Source organism: Octopus bimaculoides, chromosome 6, assembly GCF_046866305.1.
Source record: "Octopus bimaculoides isolate indiv1 chromosome 6, ASM4686630v1, whole genome shotgun sequence".
Classification (NCBI taxonomy): Eukaryota; Metazoa; Mollusca; class Cephalopoda; order Octopoda; family Octopodidae; genus Octopus; species Octopus bimaculoides.
The window spans coordinates 21,671,730-21,693,747 of record NC_142933.1 but is presented as its reverse complement, the minus strand read 5'-3'; the positions used below and the strand labels follow the sequence as shown (position 1 = coordinate 21,693,747).

Here is a 22,018-nt window from a genome sequence, read left to right as displayed (position 1 = left end):
ATATAGAGGTTTCTTACTTTTTCAGCGCTGCCCCAACTATCTCAACTGTTATAGACATTCACAGCATATCTTCATCCTAGCTTTTTATTATTTTTTATTTCATGTTTTTGTATTTTCTCTTTTATTTTTAATAATGACCCTTTTTTTAAATATTTCCTACCATTATAGATGCAGGCTTGTCCCTATTTTCTCACTCGGTCTCTTATGAAGGACTCAGATATCATATTTTGCCCATACAACTATTTACTGGACCCAACAATACGCAAAATAGTAAGTTGAAAGAATACTATCATTTTAATTTCCCATCAAAATGGCAGCAGACGATAGAGTCAGCAGAGTGACAGATGAAATGTGTTGTGGCAGTGTTTATCTAGTTACATCTCTATCTATTCTAAGTTCAGTTCCCATATTGTTGGCTTTACCTGTCATTCTTCTTGTGGTGGCGGAGGCAGCGGCAATAAAATAAATGTGTGCCAGCATTGCTGAATGGTTAAGAGTTCATGATCAGCAGTGATTTATGGCTTGCCAAGGATTTCCGATGATTCAAGATGAGCATTGCTTTAAATTAATTCAATTTAATTTTCATTAACTATGTATATAATTAATGTAGATAATACCATAACTAGTAGCGTGTAAACATTGGGGCAAAAATTCCCTTTGGATAAAGAAAAAGAGTTGAAGGCTACCCATGGGACTTGAATCCACTTCTGTAAACACGGTAGATGTTTCAACTTCAACTTTTTCTATCTTAAGGGTTTTTTACTTCAGTATTTATACACTGTAAGGTGGTGAGCTGGCAGAATTGTTAGCATGCTGGGTGAAATGCTTAGCAGCTTTTCATCTGTTTTCACCTACTGAGGTCGAATTTATCTTTCATCCTTTTGGGGTTGATAAAATAAGTACCTGTTGATTACTGGTTGTCAATGTAATCGACTTACCCACAATCTCCCAAAATTGCTGACCTTGTGCCAAAAATTGAAACCAATATTTATACACTATTATTTTTAGTTTTATCTACTTCAGGTTCCATTGATAAAAACAAATAGATATATATATGTGCTGGTGGCACGTGAAAAGACATTCGAGCGAGATCGTTGCCAGTGCCGCAGGCACGTAAAATACACCATTTTGAGCGTGGCTGTTGCCAGTATCGTCTGACTGGCCTTCATGCCGGTGGTACGTAAAAGCACCCACTACACTCTCGGAGTGGTTGGCGTTAGGAATGGTATCCAACTGTAGAAACTCTGCCAAATCAGATTGGAGCCTGGTGTAGCCATCTGATTTCACCAGTCCTCAGTCAAATCATCCAACCCATGCTAGCATGGAAAGCGGACGTTAAACGATGATGATGATGATGATATAATAAGAAAGGCAGCTATATGCAATATAAAACCAAAAAGGAAAAATTCAATTCACTAATTGTGACTGACTGTACAGGTTAGCACCTACATTGCTAGAAATCCTCATCATTTAACATCTGCTTTCCATGCTATTATGGGTTAAACAGTTTGACTGGAATTGGTAAGCCGGAGGGCTACACCAGGTTCCAGTCTGATTTGGCATGGTTTCTATAGTTGGATGCCCTTTCTAACGCCAAGCACTCTAAGAGTGTAATGGGTACTTTTTACTTGTCACTGGCACAGGTGCCATTTACATGACACCAGCAACTGTCACAACTACGATTCCACAGGTGCCATTTACATGACACTGGTAACAACCACAACTATGATTTCACTTGATTCATGAATGAGTGTTCTCAAGCATAGCATATCATGAAAAGTCTTGATCACTTGTCATCGCTTCTGTGAAGCCCAACATCTGAAGATCATGCTACCAGCAACAGTCACGATTACAATTTCGCGGGTGCCATTTAGATGACACTGATAATGGTCATGACTATTGTTTTACTTGGCTTGATGAGTCTTCTTAAGCACAGCATATCGGCAAAGGTCTCGGTCACCTGTCATCACCTCTGTTAGGCCCAACATTGGAAGATCATGCTTCACCACCTCGTCCATGGCTTCCTGGGTCTACCGCTTCTTCTATAGTTAGAGCTCAGTACTTCTTTACACAGTTGTTCTCATCCATACACATCACATGACTATACCAGCACATTCATCTCTCTTGTACACAACATCTGATGCCTCTTATATCCTGTTTTTCTCAAGACATTTATGCTCTATCGTACATGCACTCCAGCGAAGTATACTAGCTTCATTTCTTTCAAGCCATCGCATGTCCTCTGCAGTCACAGCCCACATTTCGCTGCCATGGAATGCAGCTGTTCACACACAAGCATTGTACAGAGTAATATATATATATGTTCTATCTACATAGTATTAGCTCAAATACTATTTGTTTTTGTATAGTATATAGTATATCTTTTTGTTTATCTACAGATGGAAATTAAATTGAAAGGCAACATTGTGATACTTGATGAAGGTCACAACATTGAAGACTCTTGTCGTGAAGCAATCAGCTACACAGTAACCTCATCCTGGTTAACAAAACTAATTAAAGAGTTAAATGGCTTAGGTACGTAATTTAACAAGCCAACTTGTATATTGCCCTCTTAATTATCATGTGCCTCCCTCTTTTTTTTTTTTTTTTAATTTTTAGTAAGCAATAAGTCATGTCCTTTGTAATTCTTTTATTCCTTTCAGTGTTTGATTATGTTCTTGTAACACCATTCCCTCACAGAATACATTTTATCATCATCATCATCATCATCACTAACACTTGTAATCAGTATGAAAATCATCATTGTTACCACCACATCTACAACCAATGGCAATATCATCACCACTACACTCAACACCATCATCACCATTATCATTATCATCATCATCATCATCTTTAACAGAAATGCAATTGTTGCTACTGTTTTTTTTTTTTTTTTTTTTGCTTAGCCCTAGGCCAGTGCTGATCAAAGGCATTCTAGCTATGACCATCATGTTCATTGGGAGTTCTTTGGACTACTTTATCCAGCTTGTCATTCCTCATTTTATGGTGGTAGGTTGTAATTTGAGAAGATTTGGCTGTTGTAGACCTGAGAGCAATAGCAGCCAAGAGGTGGTTCCACATGCCCCCGACTCTGGAACTCTGAACCAGGGCCTCTCCAGATGCGATGCAAAGTCTTACTCATGCCATACTCATGACAGTTAAATGACCATACAAAAATTCCATTGTGTGCTCACATGCTTTGTGATAGCAATAGTGTTTGCTGTGTGGAGGCACAATGGCCTGGTGGTTAGGGCAGCGGACTTGCGGTCATAGGATCGCGGTTTCGATTCCCAGACCGGCCGTTGTGAGTGTTTATTGAGCGAAAGCACTTAAAGCTCCACGAGGCTCTGGCAGGGGATGGTGGCGAACCCTGCTGTACTCTTCCACCACAACTTTCTCTCACTCTTACTTCCTGTTTCTGTTGTGCCTGTAATTCAAAGGGTCAGCCTTGTCACACTGTGTCACGCTGAATCTCCCCGAGAACTACGTTAAGGGTACACGTGCCTGTGGTGTGCTCAGCCACTTGCACGTTAATTTCACGAGTAGGATGTTCCATTGATTGGATCAACTGGAACCCTCGACGTCGTAAGCGACGGAGTGCCAACAACAACAACAACAATGTTTGCTGTGTGAGAATCAGCTGTTACATTGAGCAGGTCAAGAATCTTTTATCATCGTCGTTTAATGTCCACTTTCCATGCTAGCATGGGTTGGACAAATCTATGTAGAAGTTATTTCACTAAGTCACTTTTGTAGGCAGCAATTGAGCTAACTGATAATTAATGAACAGAGAAGGCAGTGAGCTTGCAGATTCGTTAGCATATCGGGCAAAATGCTTAGTGGCATTTCATCCATTATGTCCTGAGTTCAAATTTCACTGAGGTCGACTTTGCCTTTCATCCTTTTGGGGTCAGTAACATAAGTACCAGTTGAGCACTGGGATCGATGTAATCGACTGACCCATTCCGCTGAAATCACTGTGCCAAAGTTTGAAACCAGTAATTGATAAACAGGGAGAAAATGTACAAAAGTCTGCATAAACAAAAAACAGGTATTAAATCTTCAAAGAAGAGCTCTACCTTGAAAAGTTAGAATTCACCTGTTCTTATTATGTGCAAATTCGTAAGTTATGAGTAGGTTTATTTTTTTCCATATCTCTTAATCAAATGGGAAGGTAGTGCCCATGACCCAATATAAGGGCCTCCAAGAATGGAGGGAGGAGGCTATCCTCCAATTGAAACCTGACCAAATGCTTGCAACAGAGTGAACTCCGTTAAAGGTACCAAAGTCATAAGATGTTGGTGAGGTGATAGACTAGGTGATGGGTTTAAATACAAATCTACTGATATTGTAAACACACTTAAAAGTCTAGTATCCTGGAAAAAGAGATATTTCTTGACTCTTTATAATCTTGGACTAGTTGGATGACAGCCAATTTGCAACTAAACAACAGAAACATCATTATCTTGTAACTAATTTTGAGGAATGAAATTATATAAATTTTTTCTAAATTCAAAACAAAAGTCAAAAAGCAATATTAATAATGTTTATGTTTTTATTTCTTTTTATTCTTTTCCTGATGTGACCTGATCAGTTCAGAACAAAGTAAATTCAAACAGTTTCCAGTATTTGTTAGATTTGGTGAGTTTAATTTTTATCATCATCATCACAACAATATTTTTATTACTATTATCATTTCATATATGCGCAACACATTAAACTGTTGGAAAACAAAAATTACTAACATCTGGTTACAACAAGTAACTTTGAGTGTCAAGAACCCTCCTAATTATCCTAGCTGTTCCTAATAACACTGTTTCCTGGAGCTGTACTAAACTAGGTTTTCTGCCTATTTCCTCTATCCATCTGTTCAAATCTTCAGGAATAGTTCCTAATGCACCTATAACTACAGGGATATATTTTACCCACACTTTACATTGTGACTTGAGTAGAAAGGATTATTATTAAGGTGGTAAGCTGGCAGAATCATTAGCATGTTGCTTAGTGGCATTTCATCTGTCTTTACGTTCTGAGTTCAAATTCCGCTGGTGTCAACTTTGCCTTTCGTCCTTTCGGGGTTGATAAAATAAGTACCAGTTGAGCACTGGGGTCGATGTAAATGACTAGTACCCTCTCCCAAAACTTCAGGCCTTGTAGAAAGGATTATTATTAATAGTAATAATAATAATAATCCTTTCTACTAAAGGCACAAGGCCTGAAATTTTGAGGGATGGGGAAAGTCCCTGTCTCATACACATGCTCTGAGATACTCTTCCATTACTTCTCTGTCTTTCTCACACAACACACTCATTCACATCTGACTTCTCTGTCTCTCCCTTTTCATTCACTCAATCACTCATTCACGCTCACATCCTCTCTCTCTCTTTCTCAAACTTTGCAGGTGTACAGTTTACATTCCTTCGTCCACAAACGTTCAACTGATCTCCAACAGACAGATTTCAACCAAGCCAGTAAAATTTGGTCAGGCTTTGAGGCTGTGGCTGAGCTGGTTCATATGAAGATTGGACCAAAAGATATAAACAACTTATCAGTAAGTAATAACGGTAGTTATAATTAAACATTCTCTTTTATGGACCTCATGGATTTCTGTCCATATATAACTTTAAAAACATATAAACATATATAGGCATAGCTTTGTGGTAAGAAGTTTGCTTCCCAACAACATTGTAATGATGGTGGATTGGCAGACTCTTTAGAATGTTGAACAAATTGCCTTGTATTTATTCTGGCATTTTACATTCTAAGTTCAAATCCCACTTTGTCTTTCATCCTTTTGGGGATCAATAAAATAAAGTATCAGTCAAATATGAGGGCCAATGGTATTAATTCATCATTCCCCTAATTTCAGGCTTTGTGCTTATATTAGAAACATGATTATTATTATTAGGTGGTGAGCTAGCAGAATCGTTAGCATGCCGGGTGAAATGCTTAGCAGCATTTTGTCCGTCTTTTACTTTCTGAGTTCAAATTCCACCAAGCTCAGCTTTGCCTTTCATCCTTTCAGAGTCAATAAATTAAGTACCAGTTGCACATTGGGGTCAATGTGCTCAACTTGTCCCTACCCCCAAAATTTTAGGCCTTGTGCCTTTAGTGGAATGGATTATCATTATTATTATCATTATAAGGTTGTGGCAGAAATGGTTGGAGTGAATGGCCCTACTCAAAGTATGCAATGGAGAGAGGGCTCGTATCTTTAGTGGTCAGGGTAATCCTGGAACTGTAGGGTTCTCTGATTGGCCCTATTTGTAGTTTCTTCTGTATCAGGAGGACTGTATCATTCATGTTATCTCATAATTTGTATACTGTGTATATTTATCGTATTTCACTATCTTTTCCATTTCTTTCTCCCATTTTCTATGTAAATCCCCACACAAATTTTTTTCTGTCTTTGTGATGTCCCCCTCATTTATGCCCCTGTGACTAATAAAGAAAGTGAGCTGGCAGAATTGTTAGCACACTGGGCAAAATGCTTAGTGGCATTTCGTCTGTTGTTATGTTCTGAGTTCAAAATCTGCCAAGGTTGACTTTGCCTTTCATCCTTTCGGGGTCGATAAATTAAGTACAAGTGAAACACTGGGGTCGATGTAATCAACTAGTCCCCTCGTCCAAAATTTCAGGCCTTGTACCTTTAGTAGAAATTATTATTATTATTATTATTATTATTATTATTATTATTATTGAGGCAGTGAGGTGGTAGAATCGTTAGCATGCTGGGCAAAATGCTTAGCAGTATTTCGTCTGTCTTTACGTTCTGAGTTCAAATTCCATCGAGGTCGACTTTGCCTTTCATCCTTTTGGGGGTTGATAAATTAAGTACCAGTTGCGTACTGGGGTCAATGTAATCGACTATCCCCCTTCTCCAAATTTCAGGCCTTGTGCCTATAATAGAAAAGATTATTATTATTATTAGGGTGGAGAGCTGGTAGAATTGTAAGCATGCTGTCACTACGTTCTGAGTTCAAATTCCACCAAAGTCAACTTTGCCTTTCATCCCTTTCAAGGCTGATAAAATAAGTACCATTAGAGGACTGGGGTTGATGTAATCAACTTACACCCGCCCTCCAAATTGCCGGCCTTGTGCCAAAATTTGAAACCTTTATTATTATTATTATTGTTCAGTAGTTTTATTTTTATAACGTGCTTTCACTTCACTACCGAGCGCAGCTCTGTGCGCCTTGGGTATGTGCTGTGGTTTGCTGTGGTGCTCTTATGTTTACTGTATTGAAAGTGTTTTGCGTAGAATGTGTGCAATTTTCTGTATGTTATATATATTTGTAAGTCCTGGTGTTTTTGTTATGTATTTGTCTGAATATTTTTTTTATTATACCTAAGGCACCTACTATGATAGGAATTGTTTCTGTTTTTAGATTCCACATTCGAGTTACCTCTATTTCCAGGTCTTTGTATTTTGAAAGTTTTTCCATTTCTTTTAGAGAAACGTTATTATTATTATTATTATTATTATTATTATTATTATTATTATTATTGTTATTGTTATTGTTATTATTATTATTATTATTATCATTATCATTATCATCATTATTATTATTATTATATTTTTCTGTTTTTTTCCCCTCTTTTCCATTGTTGCACCACCACCCAAACCTCCAACCACTGGATCACAAACACCATTACTACCACTGCTTTATCATTGCCATCACCAACACTACCGCCATTGCTAACACTGCCACTAAACTACCAATGTCACTACTAACACCATTACCTCCAATACAAACAACACCACTATCACCACCAACATCCCTACCACCAACACCACTACCAACACTACCACTGTTACCACTGCTGTTTCCACTTCCATTACCATCGCTACTACACCGACACCACAATTCCTACTGTCACCACCAACCACTCTGCCATCACCTACACCCATAACACCAACATCCCTACCACTGTGACCACACCTACCAACACTCCTACCTCTGTTGCCACTTCTGTTCTCTCTTCCATCACCACCACCGTGACCACAAACACCATCAGGTACACCTCAAACATTTACGAGATGAAGCAGAAAGAAGAAAGAGAAACAAGTTGGTTTACCCAAAATTGAGCAGTGCGGGATTCCAGATGTTTGATCAGCTGTTAGTATCTCTCACCTACTTCTACATGAATGACCTGAAGAATGTAGAAGATTTTCGGTAAATACTGGTCAGTTTTTGTTGTCTTTGCCACTTGTTGTTGTTGTTTACTTCCCAGTCAGACCTGCAGACTTTCAATTAAAGGCTTTCCAGCCTGGACTACATCTTTCAATATATCCTATCTTTCTGTGACAGTAATGTGCATGACATGAGGGTGAATTCTCTGCTATTTCAAACAGATTGAGTGGCCTTGTAAAGCATCCTTGTTAGTTTGATTGTTGTTATTTTATTGTGTTTTCTCCAGTCGGTCTTGATGTAGCAGCCCTCGGGCACATAGATAACTCTTGGATCACTAAAACTAATACTCTATACATCCAGGCATTTGCTTTATTGGGCACTAGATGCACGTTCTGACAGGCTGTGGTCTATTGTAGGATGTGTAAAGTGACAGTCTGGACACAGCACTTCCTAGATCCACACCTTTATCTTGTTGGGTACCACATTAAACAGTCTGTAGTTCATTGTAGGGTATGGCAGTCTGAACACATTTCATACATCCATGGATGCTCCTCCAGTTACCAACCATTTCTTGACATGGACTGAGTGTTTTTTATCATGTTCCATGTATGAGAGATTTTTGTGTTAAGACAAAATGTGTCTTTTACTCTGAGTTTTTTTAAGAGTTTTCCCTAATATTCATTACCTTCTCTGTGCAGTTCTGGGTCCACTTCTCCTCCATACTATATTGCTACCCTATTGGGTTTGTTCAGAGTGCCCATCTTCTTAGACTAGTTACTTTCACTAAAGTAGGTAGATGGAGTTTTGCTGTGACACTCTGTTGTCAGTAGTGGGGTGGGGTTATGACAGTGCTCTAAGATTATTGGGTATATATGTATTAGATGTAACAAAATGTTTATATTTATATGTATGTGCTGTGCGTGAGAAGACCCGGCAAGCCAAGTGAGATCGTTGCCAGTGCCCCTGGGCTGGCTCTTGTGCGGGTGGCACATAAGATGAACCATCCTGAGCGTGACCGTTGCCAGTACCGCCTGACTGGCCTTGTAGGGTTTTCGAGCGAGATCGTTGCCAGTGCCCCTGGACTGGCTCTTGTGCGGGTGGCACATAAAAGACACCATTTCGAGCGTGGCCGTTTTCGTGTGGGTGACACGTAAAAGCACCCACTACACTCTCTGAGTGGTTGGCGTTAGGAAGGGCATCCAGCTGTAGAAACTCTGCCAAATTAGATTGGAGCCTGGTGTAGCCATCCGGTTGCACCAGTCCTCAGTCAAATCGTCCAACCCATGCTGGCATGGAAAGCGGACGTTAAACGATGATGATGATGATGTATATCATGATCATCATCATCATTTAATCATTTATTGTCCATTTTGCATGCTGGCATGAGTTGGATGGTTTGACTGAGGACAAGCAAGTTAGTAGGCTGCACCAGGCTCCAATTTGATCTGGCAAGGTTTCTACAGCTGGATGCCCTTCCTAACGCCAACCACTCAGAAAGTGTAGTGGGTGCTTTTTACATGCCACTGGCATCGGAGCTAGTCAGGGGCCACTGGCATCAACCACATTCAAATGGTGCTTTTTATGTGCCACCAGTATGGAGAGCCAGTCGGGCAGCACTGGTATCAACACATGCTCGAATGGTGCTTATTACGTGCCACCAGCTTGGGTGCCAGTCAAGTGGCATTGGCATTGGCCATGACTACAATTTCACTTGACTGAACAGGTCTTCTCAAGCACAGCATATTACCTGATGATTCAACGGTACTTTTAAATGGGCTGGTTATGCAACACTGGCATGAGCCACGGCTGTATTCTCTCTTCACTTGCCGGATTTTCTCAATCACAGCATATCTCCAAAGGTCTCAGTCTCTTGTCATTGCCTTTGTGAGGCCCAACATTCGAAGATCGTGCTTCACCACCTCACCCCATGTCTTCCTGGGTTTACCTCTTCCACAGGATCCTTCCACTGTTAGGGTGTGACACTTCTTCACACAGCTGTCCTCATCCATATGCAACACATGACCATACTGGCACAGTTGTCTCTCTGCTTATGTCCAACTTTTCTCTCAGGGCACTTATACTGTTGTGTATGCATACTGACATTACACATCCAGCAGATCACACTAGCTTCATTTCTTTCAAGCCTACGCATGTCCTCAGCAGTCATTGCTCATGTTTCACTGCTGTGTAGCATATATCATATATGTACATATTATGTGCATGTATGTGTGTATATAGATATGTATATATCTTGTGAGTTTCAAGGCAACCTTACTAGCGCAGGTGCCACGTATACTCTATAAAGTGATTGATATTAGAAAGGTATCTCAAACAAAGAAGCTATACCAAAAAATGAGACATTGGAACCAGATGTAATCCTTTAAGCTATTGGATCTTGTTGAATCATCCAGCACATACCAGCTTGCTAGGTAGACATGATATGATGATGGTGATGATGATGTGTACATGTATATCATCATCATCATCATCATCATCATGTCTGTTTTTCCATGCTGTGTGGGCAGGATGGGTCTTCTCTAAGTACAATGTCTTGCCTCTTGTTGTGATCCATTTTCAACTCCTTTATGTGGTTCAGCCTTCTCTTATCTCCTTTCATTTCTACTCATGTCTTTCTCTTCCACTTGGATCACTTGGCAATTCTGTGCCCAACTGTTATCCTTCATATGCATCACCTATCCATACCAACACATTCTCCTGTTTTTCACACTACATCTGATTTCTCTTGTACTCAGTTTTTTTTTTCTCTCAGATTATTTGTCTTCTCCTCGTTCATACACACTAACATTACATATCCAGGTGAGCAAGCTTGCCTCCTTTCTTCCCATCCTTTGCACATCTTCTATTTGCGGTGCCCATGTTTTTCTACCATGCAATCCTAGGCTTTGCACTCAAGCTTCATACCATCTGCCCTTCACTTGAAGAGAGAATATATCTTACTTAGTGGTAGAGGTGATAACTCTCTGAACGTTTTTTCACTCTCTTCTTACTCTGGCTGCTATACTTTTCAAGCATCCACCTCCACATTACACTAATGCTTTGTTGTGTTTCCTTGGTAAAAGAAGCTTTCAACTACTTCTAGGCACGTGAAAGAATTATATTCACAGGTGTTCTTACTACTGACTTCTTCTGTACATCTGCCATATATAAAGTCATTTTTTTATATCAGCTGCATGTGATGCTACTGCATCTCTTATACACTAATAATTTACAATGGATACACAAAATGGAATTCCCACCCACACATATTTTCATATATCAAACACAGCTGTTTCCCTGACTGCAAAAGTGGCACAACTACAACTGGCCATTGCACCATGACTGTGCTCACTCACACCTCCCTCAAGACTAGTTTTTGACAAAGAATCAAAAAATGGTAGTCATTCCATACCTTCTGCACTCATTTTACCTTATTCCTCTGTGACTTTGTTGTGTTTCCAAAAATGAAATTGAAGTTGGAAGGTGCTGCTCAAGATGATAGATGATGGTAGATAAAATTCAAATGGAATTGTAGAGCAGTGTTTGACAGTCTTTAGGAAAGGTTTTTACATTTTCAGTGGGATTATTTTGAGAGAGATGGTGCCCAAATATAAATAATATATGAAATACATTATTTACTGGTGTGCATTTTTTTACCTGGTATGGGAACATTATATTATCAGCTCATATGCTTGTGTGTGTGTGTGTTTGGGGCTGTATTAATGTTTGCATAATACCTGTGTTGTATCAAAATGCATTGATATTTCAACAAATAGAGTTTGATAACCAAAGTGTACAAGACTGAAATAAGTAAACTAGAACTGTTGAAGTTTGTGCCCCAGCTCGGTTGCCATAGTCCAATGACCTAAACCAGTGAAAGAACATATACAAGTCTCTCTCTCAAACTCTCTTGATATATATATATATATATATATATATATATATATATATATATATATATATATATATATCAATGTCTATCACCCCCAAATGAGATTGAGGGTAAGTTACCTCACCTGTCCATGACTCTAAAGTGTTTTAACACCGGTGACATGAGAGTTTTATACTTCCCTATGACATTGCAGCCACCAGAAAATGCACAAAGCATATACATAAAAAGCATCCAGTTCACATTGTGAAGTGGTTGGCATTTGGAAGGGCATCCAGCAGTAAAAATTGTGCCAAAAGTAACCTTGCCTGTGCTAGTACCGTGTAAAAAGCACTGAATCCACTCTGCAGAGTGGTTGGTGTTAAGAAGGGCATCCAGCTATAAAGATCCTGCCAAAGCAGACACAGTATCCTGAGGTAGTTTTCTAACTGGCTGGCTCCTGTCAAACTGTCCAACCCATGCATGCATTGAAGACGGGCATTAAGCGATGGTAATGATACACACACATACAATGACATGCATATTTATTCTTAATACATTCCAGTAGATTTGAAAGTAGATATGCTAATCACTATTGTGTTCCTAACACATTTGATTCATTAACACAAGGGATTCTGGGACAGTTTGTGTTTCAATGTCAAATGAATATGCAAGTCTTCATTCTGATTCTTGCTGTTCACTGTGCATATGATGATTTAATATACGATGGTAGTCTCTCATAGTTCAAGAAATACGTTTCTGCAATTTCTTGCTGAAAAGCCTGCACATTAGCTCACTCCCTCCATCAAATTGACATTGCATGTACAGGTGCACAGTGTACCTCACTTTATGTGCTGAAGTGATTGCAGAGCAACATGAGATGAAGTATCTTGCTTAAGAACACAACACTCTAGCTGGTCCAGAAATTGAAACCACAGTTGCGAGTGCCGCTACACCCTAACCACTAGAACATACACCCTCACTAATATATATATCATCATCGTCATTTAACATCTGCTTTCCATGCTAGCATGGGTTGGACGATTTGACTGAGGACTGGTAAAACCAGATGGCTACACCGGGCTCTAGTCTGATTTGGCAGAGTTTCTACAGCTGGATGCCCTTCCTAACGCCAACCACTCCGAGAGTGTAGTGGGTGCTTTTACGTGCACACACACACACACACACACACACACACACACACACACGCACACATACATATGTATTACTAAACCCATGTATCTTAACTGCATTAACAATATGCAAATTGTGTGTCCATGTATGATGTTTTAACTTCTGCTCTTTAAATATTCTACACTAATTTCTTTTTTTTTTTCCTTAGATTGGTTCTTCTCAGAAATGTCACATTTGGACCAAAGAAAGGCACAGTAAGATCAATTCTTTTTAATTGCATTACTGATTTCACATTTTCGCATTAGGCCAGCAGTTTTGTGGGAACGGGTTCAGTTGATTACATTGACCCCAGTGTTCAATTGGTGCTTATTTTATCAATCCTGAAAGGATGAAAGGCAAAGTCAACCTTGGCAACATTTGAACTCAGAATGTAAAGATGGACAAAAATTCATTTTAATACTAGTAATATTAGTTGCATTTAGATGCAGGCATGACTTGTGATCAAGAAATCTGCTTTGAACCATATAATTCCAGGTTCAGTCTCATGATATGACACCTTTGGCAAATGTCTTCTGTTACAACTTTAGGCTGACCAGTACTTTGTAAGTGGAATTTAGTCAATGAAAATTATGCAAAAGCCAGTCATGTGTGTGTGTAGAAACCATGCCAAATCAGACTGGAACTTGGTGCAGCTCTCCGGCTTACCAGTTCCAGTCAAACCATCTGGCCCATGCCAGCATGGAAAGCAGACACTAAATGATGATATACACACACACACACACATATATATGTATGTATGTGTGTGTGTGTGTGTGTGTGTGTGTGTGTGTGTATGTATGTATATAAGGATCTCAGACAGGCTGACAGGGAACAAAGATTTCATGTGTAACAGTGGCAGAGGTGTTGTTGGTGAAAAGATTATTCTATAAACGAAACTCTCAATTGACCACAAGGTTTTTTAGAAATAGTTGATAACTTCCATTTACCTAAAAAGCAATGGTGGTGGTAGTAATGATGATGACAGTGATGACATACTTATGCAATATGAAGACGAGATGAAGAATGACTACAACAAATGGCAAAATGCTGTTGTTGAAACCAATTCAGTCCATGCCGCTATGAAACAAAGAACATGGAACTGCTGCTGCTGATATGTGTGTCTTATCATCATTGTCATCACTGTTTTACATCTAATTTTCTTTGTTTGTATATGTTGGACAGGTTTTCTTCAGCACAGTTTCTGTCCCCTTCATCATTTTACCCATTCACATATATTACTTGAGTACCTAGTTTCATACAGACAGAATGACTCTTACTTTGCTCACTGTGCAGTGTTTTCTGATTGTTGTTGTAATTATGTTTTATTTTTCTCGTGTTTTCCAGAGATCAAAATCACGCGTAGAAAACTTTGGTAAGTTTTAATTTGGTACTGGTAAATTCTCTCACTTTTTATTTTACAAGGTTTGGGTAATTAAACACTCATCTCTTATGGATTTGCTGTGTTAAGAACAATGATTATTGGAGGGATATGAAAATTCATCCCTGCAGTGACCAACAAGTATATACATACACACTCATATATATATATACACACACACACACGCACACATATAGCCATGTTGTACACTTGTAACTGGATATGCATATATGTTTCTATATTTACATCTTATAGACACCTATATCTATGGAAAAGCATAATCCTTATGCATTTATCTAGTTGTATAGGTAATTTCATGCAGTTACATATATACATTTGTCTACACTCAAATAATATCTATGAATATATATATTATTTGAGTGTAGACAAATACATTTATAAATAGCCACAATCCAGACCTTACCAAAAATGTCACTTTTAAAACTTCTTAATAGAAAGCTCATAACACAACACCAAATTCAGTCTGGTGTGGCCAACCGTATTAGCTACAAACATTATTCTGAAAACCTAAAATATGATAAAAACTAACCTTCTGTGCAAAGACTGTTGTGACCTGAATATGACACATTTGCTTACATGTTTACATCCACACTTGATTGAACCACAAACAACAAAATACCACTATCAAACCAAAATAAATCTCTTCCCCATACATTTCTATCAGCCCCACCCTGCAAGCACCTACTTTCCTCTAAGTCTCCTCTAGTCTCCGTTTCCCACACAACTACATCCTCAGTCTACCTTCACCATACCTAATTATCATTACATTGTTTCATCTACCAAAAAGTAAGGCTGCCAAAGACTACAAAGCCAGAAAGAAACAAAATAAATCAGTCTAATGAATGTGAGCAAGCCAAAACCTTGAAGTCACTCAGCTTTTTTTCCAAACGAATTTAATATGTATATACTCTACTAAAAAGTTCTGAGTAATCCATCAGTTTAATGTGAAATTGCTTTTATATAAAACTTAACATAAAAACAAACAGTAATATATATTTGTGGCAGAAGATGATTTCAGTGATGATAATTATTATGGTGACTATGAGAATTGTGAGATTTTTTTTTTCTATCTCTGTTAAAGGTCCCAAGGAAGAACTGACTCTGTGCCTATGGTGTTTGAACCCTGGTGTGGTAAGTACTTTGGCTTATTATCCTCTGTAATGTATTCTTCATAAATTACCTAAATCGTGTGTGTTTGTATAGATTGCAGGTGTAGCTACTTGGTTAAGAAGTTAGCCTCACAACCATGTGTTTTCAGATTGGATTTCACTACATGACACTTTGGTGTAGGCTTAGATTGGTCATTGCTTTGTGAGTAGAATTTGGTGAACAGAAATTGAGCAGAAGCCTGTTAAAATATATATGTATGGCCTTGCCAAAATCTGTGTTTATGCTGTGTCTCTCTATCTTCCATAACTTAGCACATGTATGTATGTATATGTGTGTTATATGTGTATATGTGTATATGTGAGTGTATGTGTTATATTTGTTTTTTATGTCCATCTTTCCATTCTAGGATGAGTTAGACAAATGTATTAGTGAAACATTGTTTTACAGCCAGAGACCAATCCTGTTGCTAACTTTTGTTTTTCAAGGAAGAGATTACATATTTCACAGAACTACAAAGATACAAACAAGCAGACAATTTGTTGACAGGAGAATGTGACAACAACAACACCACTTGTAGCTCACTAATTTCACTGAACATTAATATAAACAAACACATTTATGTACACACATGTAAGTATATAAATATGTGATAAGTTCCCTTTAGTTTCCATCTACCAAATTCAGTCACAAAGCTTGCTTGGCCTAGAACTAGTAGAAGACACTTGTGTGTGTGTTTCTGCCTTTTTTTTTTGTCTTTTTTTGACTTTGTACTCTTATTGTGATGTAAACAAAGCATCTCTGTCATATAAGCGATATTGTGTGATTGCAATCTGCTGCACTGAACTAGGGGAAAGTATCACCTTACCTGAAAACAGATGTTGGTTGGCAACAAGAAGAGCATCTGGCCAAGGAAAATCAACTTCAACAAATCCCATTTGAACCATGCAAGCTAAGAAAATTAGATATTAAAATGATGGTGATAATGATGATGATGTTTGTGTTTAAATGCTAGCAGTGTCATACAGTTAACTTAACTGATACTGTTTTATCAACTCTGTTAGCAACAAACCTATTTTGTATTTAGCTTCTTGATTGTTTGCATTTTTCTTTCTTTTGTGTGTGCTTTTTTTTTTTAAATCTTGTAATCTAGAAACTTCTGTATTCTACAGACATTCAGTGATTTTTCTGGCACCCGAAGTGTGATCATCACCAGTGGTACCCTCTCACCCATGGTATCATTTCAGTCAGAACTGGAATTTCCATTCTCAGTTCGAATGGAAGCAAGGCATGTTATACCAGCTTCTCAGGTAAATAATCTTAATAAAAACCGATTGATTGTTTGGCACTTTTTTTTTCTTGACTAAGTTATCTCATAGTAGGAGTATAGCTTCAATATTTAAGAGTAAAGCTCAAGTGCTGAATTTCATTCACTCTCTTGTAACATAATAGGTATTGTCTTAGGTGTTAAATCTTGCCTGTTTAGGTATTTCGAGTGTTAGACCTCATACCCTATCTTGTATTAAATTAGAGTTGGGCTTAGTTATAGGAATTCACTTGCCTTCTTTAGTAAATTATTTTGTAACACATTAAAAACTTCACCTTTGCCTCTCAGGTTAATTTTTTTTTCTATGAAGGTAAAGTTCTCATCATCATCATTTAACGTCCACTTTCCATGCTAGCATGGGTTGGACAATTTGACTGAGGACTGGTGAAATCAGATGTCTACACCAGGCTCCAATCTGATTTGGCAGAGTTTCTACAACTGGATGCCCTTCCTAACGCCAACCACTCCGAGAGTGTACTGGGTGCTTTTACGTACCACTGGCACGAAGGCCAGTCAGGCGGTACTGGCAATGGCCATGCTCAAAATGGTGTATTTTACATGCCACCTGCACAGGAGCCAGTCCAGCGGCACTGGCAACGACCTCGCTTGAATGTCCTGTCACGTGCCACCGACACAAGTGCCGGGAAGGCGACACTGGTAACGATCTAACTTAGGGAAAACATCTCACCCCTTTGGTAACATTTCTAAAATATTTCCAAGCATCTACATATTAATTCATAGTAATTCCAACTTTCTGAGAACTGCTCACTTCAGAAGTGAAATCTTTTCTCAAAATACTCATTGATTCCTTTGACACACAGCACTCCACAAAATGTGTTCTTACTATCATACTGAACTCTACATATCAGATCTCTAACTTTCCTGGTTACTAAGCTACACATTATCATAATACTGTACCTCACAAAACATGACCTGTCATACTTCCACACTGTACCCCACAAAACATGCCCGAGTCATTGCATTTCACATACCTTATTGTCACATTGCATCCCACAAAATGTGTCCTGATTACAATACTTCACTTAATACATCTCAGTGTCACACTTCACTCTATACAGATCTTTGATTGCCACATTGCACATCACATGCAACTTATTCTGACTTAAATCAATGAGGGACCTATATGTGGACAACTTATCTGCTAGAAATAGCTGAGTCTCTCTCAAATCACGCCCTATAGTCTTAAAACAGGAAACATTAGGCAGTGTAGTCTGAGGTATAATATATCTAGCATAAAAAAGGACAGCCATGGAGGTTATGTCTTTAATTTCCAATAATATGAATAATCAGATGACCTAATGAGAGAGCCTCTATATTATTGTTCGAGTTGCCAAATCTCATTCTTCCTTCTTAAAAAAAAATAAAAATAGATACTGGAACGTCTTTGACTTTAGGTCTGTTCGATCGAAACTGACCTGGTGCTAAACAACAACAATAGTAACATCATCAGAAAAGACAGCCCCCTCTTCCGTAAATATGATGCTTTTGTTGTTTAACTTAGATCAAACCTGATTGAGCAGACTCATGATCAAAGACATTGCAACCATGACCATCATGTTATTTTAAGAAAGAGTATGTAGCACCGCGTTTTTTTTATGTTCTTTACTTATTTAAGCCAGTTATGTATTATTTGACTGCTATTTCTAGCGCTTCAAGAGATCAATATTGAGATGAAGTGAGAAAGTCCAGCCTTTGCTTCTACCTTTGTTATATAATCGATTTGTTTATTTCAGGTTTTGGTGAGGGCCATTGGATGTGGACCTTCTGGAAGGTCACTTGTGGCCACCTACAAACATACTGAAACTTTTGCCTTCCAGGATGACCTTGGTGACATTGTTTGTGACGTCTGTATGGTACGTTCCAAAGACATTTTTTTGCTGTGGTGAATGGGTGGCAGTGACATTAACAGAAATACTGGTACTTCGGATGCCTAAAAACCTGACCACTAGGGGAGGCCATCCAGCTATGCCAAAGCTGACATTGGAACATGGCTTGTCGGTTTCTCATCTAATCTATGCAAGCCTGGAAAAACACATAAAATGATGAGTGGTGATGCTGCTAAGGAAGACTGCAGACAAGAGAGATATCACTACCAATATGGGGGGCATAATTCCGCTAAATGCAGGGTTTGAGATTTTGGCCAAGATACTTATGGGCAAATCGGCACTTGTCTATCAGGGCATGGATCTGTGTGATTCTGATAGATTTCTTCTCAGCCTTGTGATACATTGTAGAGAAGGTGGGTAATAAACCTGGATTGAGTTGGGTTCTTGACCTGCAACATTTTAAATAAAATAATAAAAATTATTATTATTAAGGTGGTGAGCTGGCAGAATTGTTAGCACACTGAACAAAATACTACTAAGCATTTTGTCTGGCTTTACCTCCTGCCGTAGTTGACTTTGCTTTTCATCCTTTCATTGTCAATAAAACAAGTACCAGTTATGCACTAGGGTCGATGTAATTGACTAACCCTTCCAATCAAATTTCAGGCCTTATGCCTATTGTAGAAAGGAGTATTATTATTATAATTATTATCATTATTTTCTGAGTTCAACCCCGACTGGTACTGGGATCAGTTTAATTAACTGTCTCCTTCTACCAAATTTGAGACCTTGTGTGTATTTTAGAAATCAGTATAATAATAAAGAAATTCTGGAAGCATGTGGCTTAGTGGTTAGAGTGGTGCACTCATGATTGTAAGATTGTGGTTTCAATTTCTGGACCGGGCAATGCATTATGTTCTTGAGCAAGACATTTCATTTCACATTGCTCCATTCCACTTAGCTGGCAAAATGAGTACTCTTGTGACAGACTGGCATCCCACAGAATTCAGGAAACCAGCCTGGAAAGATCTTTGATCTGTTTTTTTAATAAAGAAATTATTATTGTTATCATTGCTGCTGCTGCTATTACTACTATCTTTTTTTCTTTTTTTAGAGAACACCTAATGGCGTGTTGTGTTTCTTGTCTTCCTATAGTCTGCTTGATAAACTTTGCAAAAGATGGCAGGTATGTACTTAAAAAATATGCTCCACATTCATTTTCTGTCTTGCTTCCATAAATTATGACATGTCCGACACAGTTTCATTGATATTCCCTCCTTGTTAATATGCTGCTTAGTTCCTGGTACTCCTTTCATATGCATCTTACTCTAACCACCATTACCAAGTCCAATCCACACCCTCCGTTCAGCATGTCTCCTAAATAACGTCTCCTAAATAACGTCTTCACTCTATTTCCAAGACACAGCTCAACATTCCCTCATTCTGCGGCTCTCTCCATACACTTATTATTCTTAAAGATAGCTACCTAATTACTTACTAACCTGCACACACAATCACATTTTCAATTAGCCCATTCAGCATATATTGTACATTTAATGGGGTTCATTCCAACACACTTCCTGTATATTGCACATGGTTACTTCTTGTTTTTTCCACTTCACCACATGCTTTTATCCTTTGCCGTGATCTTTGTCTCTTCTGTACATTCCTTCCACCCATTCATCTCCTCCTATCTAGCCACACACTCTGCTCTTGACAGCTATTCTCATTATAAACCTTCCTTTATGCTTTGAGCCAGTAGCTTCGTCACAACTATAAATAGTAAAGGGCTTGATAATGACCCTTGATGTATTCTAACTTTCACTTCAAATGCATCATTATTCTATCCTTTGTGCTTATAATTGTGCACATTCTCTCTCATGCATTGTCATCACTAATCTAACCAGTCATTCCTCCACTCCGAGCTCTTTCATTGCTCATCTTACCACTTCACATGGAACTCTATTGAAAGCTTTCTTCAGATCAATAAACACAAGAACCAATTTATTCCTCTTGATCATGCACTCATCATCATAATGTCCACTTTTCCTTCCTTGCATGGGTTGGACAGTGCTTCAAAGTAGATTTTCTATTGTAAGATGCCTACCCAGTCACCAACCCTTACCTTTTTCTAAGCAAGATAATATTTCCCCATGACCAGACATGTTTTCACAGAATATTGGAAATAAAAGGCATTCGGTCACAACAATCATGTGATTTCAATACATGGAGACTACCGTTGGTCATGCCTCTTCCAAGAATAAATCGAGACTGTATTTTATCAATCTTCACTTTCTTATTCTTTTCTCTAGCCCTCTTTCCAATACCTTTATACCACACTCCAATAATTTAATTGCCTCCATGCAATTCACAATCATGGGGTTTGCTTTTTTCTTTCTACAGATTGAGAGTACTTCACTCCCATCCCATCGGAGTACAGTTTTCTTTCACTTCTAACCTACAAATCTATCATTTCTTCATAACCTCAACTTCCTATTCCTTTAACATTTTTTCCATAATTCCTGCGAGCCCTCCTGCTTTTCTTAATGCAACTTCAACTTCTGTTTCATTTATCTCCTTTGTCAGCCCTAGAACTGGATTACTCTCTTTGTTTCCATCCCATTCATTCTCCATATTTAAAACATCTATGACAGTGAACCACAGATAGATCTGCTGGAAACATGTAACCAACCATAAATTGCAATATAAAATATGTACATATATGTTATATCACTACATCCTTTACAGAATCAAAAATTGTAGTATTTCTTATATTTTTATTTTTTAACCTTATTCAAGGCCATTGGATTATGGAAAAAAATTGAGGAACGGAAAGTAATTGTAATGGAACCACGAACAGGAAGGAAAGAAGATTTTACAAAAGCTTGGCAAAAATTCAAAGTTTATGCTCAAGGAGACTTCACAGGTGAATTACAGTGCCGTTGTTGTTATTGTTGTTACTGTTACTTTGTGTTATTGTTTAGTTTGAGGTCAGCCCTCATCCAGTAGACTTGTGATCAAAAGTCTTTCAGCCATGGCAGATATAGTATATCTAGATTTCAAGGAGAATTGACTGATATTTCTAGCGAATTGAACAACCACATAGAACCTCTCTCCCCCATATGAGGGAGCTTCACCATGTACACACCCAACCTCACCAAC

General features: G+C 38.3%; 1 protein-coding gene across 1 annotated transcript in view; it reads left to right on the top strand.

Moving 5' to 3' along the window:
• The window catches only part of LOC106871478 (Fanconi anemia group J protein homolog), a 51,709-nt gene that overhangs the window by 16,603 nt on the left and 13,088 nt on the right, over positions 1-22,018 (top strand). Inside the window, exons 11-22 of the mRNA XM_014917954.3 lie at positions 169-270; positions 2,400-2,535; positions 4,598-4,644; positions 5,405-5,554; positions 8,023-8,180; positions 13,346-13,391; positions 14,521-14,548; positions 15,657-15,706; positions 16,855-16,992; positions 18,764-18,883; positions 19,971-20,042; positions 21,656-21,782. Coding sequence (XP_014773440.2) covers positions 169-270; positions 2,400-2,535; positions 4,598-4,644; positions 5,405-5,554; positions 8,023-8,180; positions 13,346-13,391; positions 14,521-14,548; positions 15,657-15,706; positions 16,855-16,992; positions 18,764-18,883; positions 19,971-20,042; positions 21,656-21,782 — 1,174 coding nt within the window. The remainder of the gene's footprint in view (positions 1-168; positions 271-2,399; positions 2,536-4,597; positions 4,645-5,404; positions 5,555-8,022; positions 8,181-13,345; positions 13,392-14,520; positions 14,549-15,656; positions 15,707-16,854; positions 16,993-18,763; positions 18,884-19,970; positions 20,043-21,655; positions 21,783-22,018) is intronic.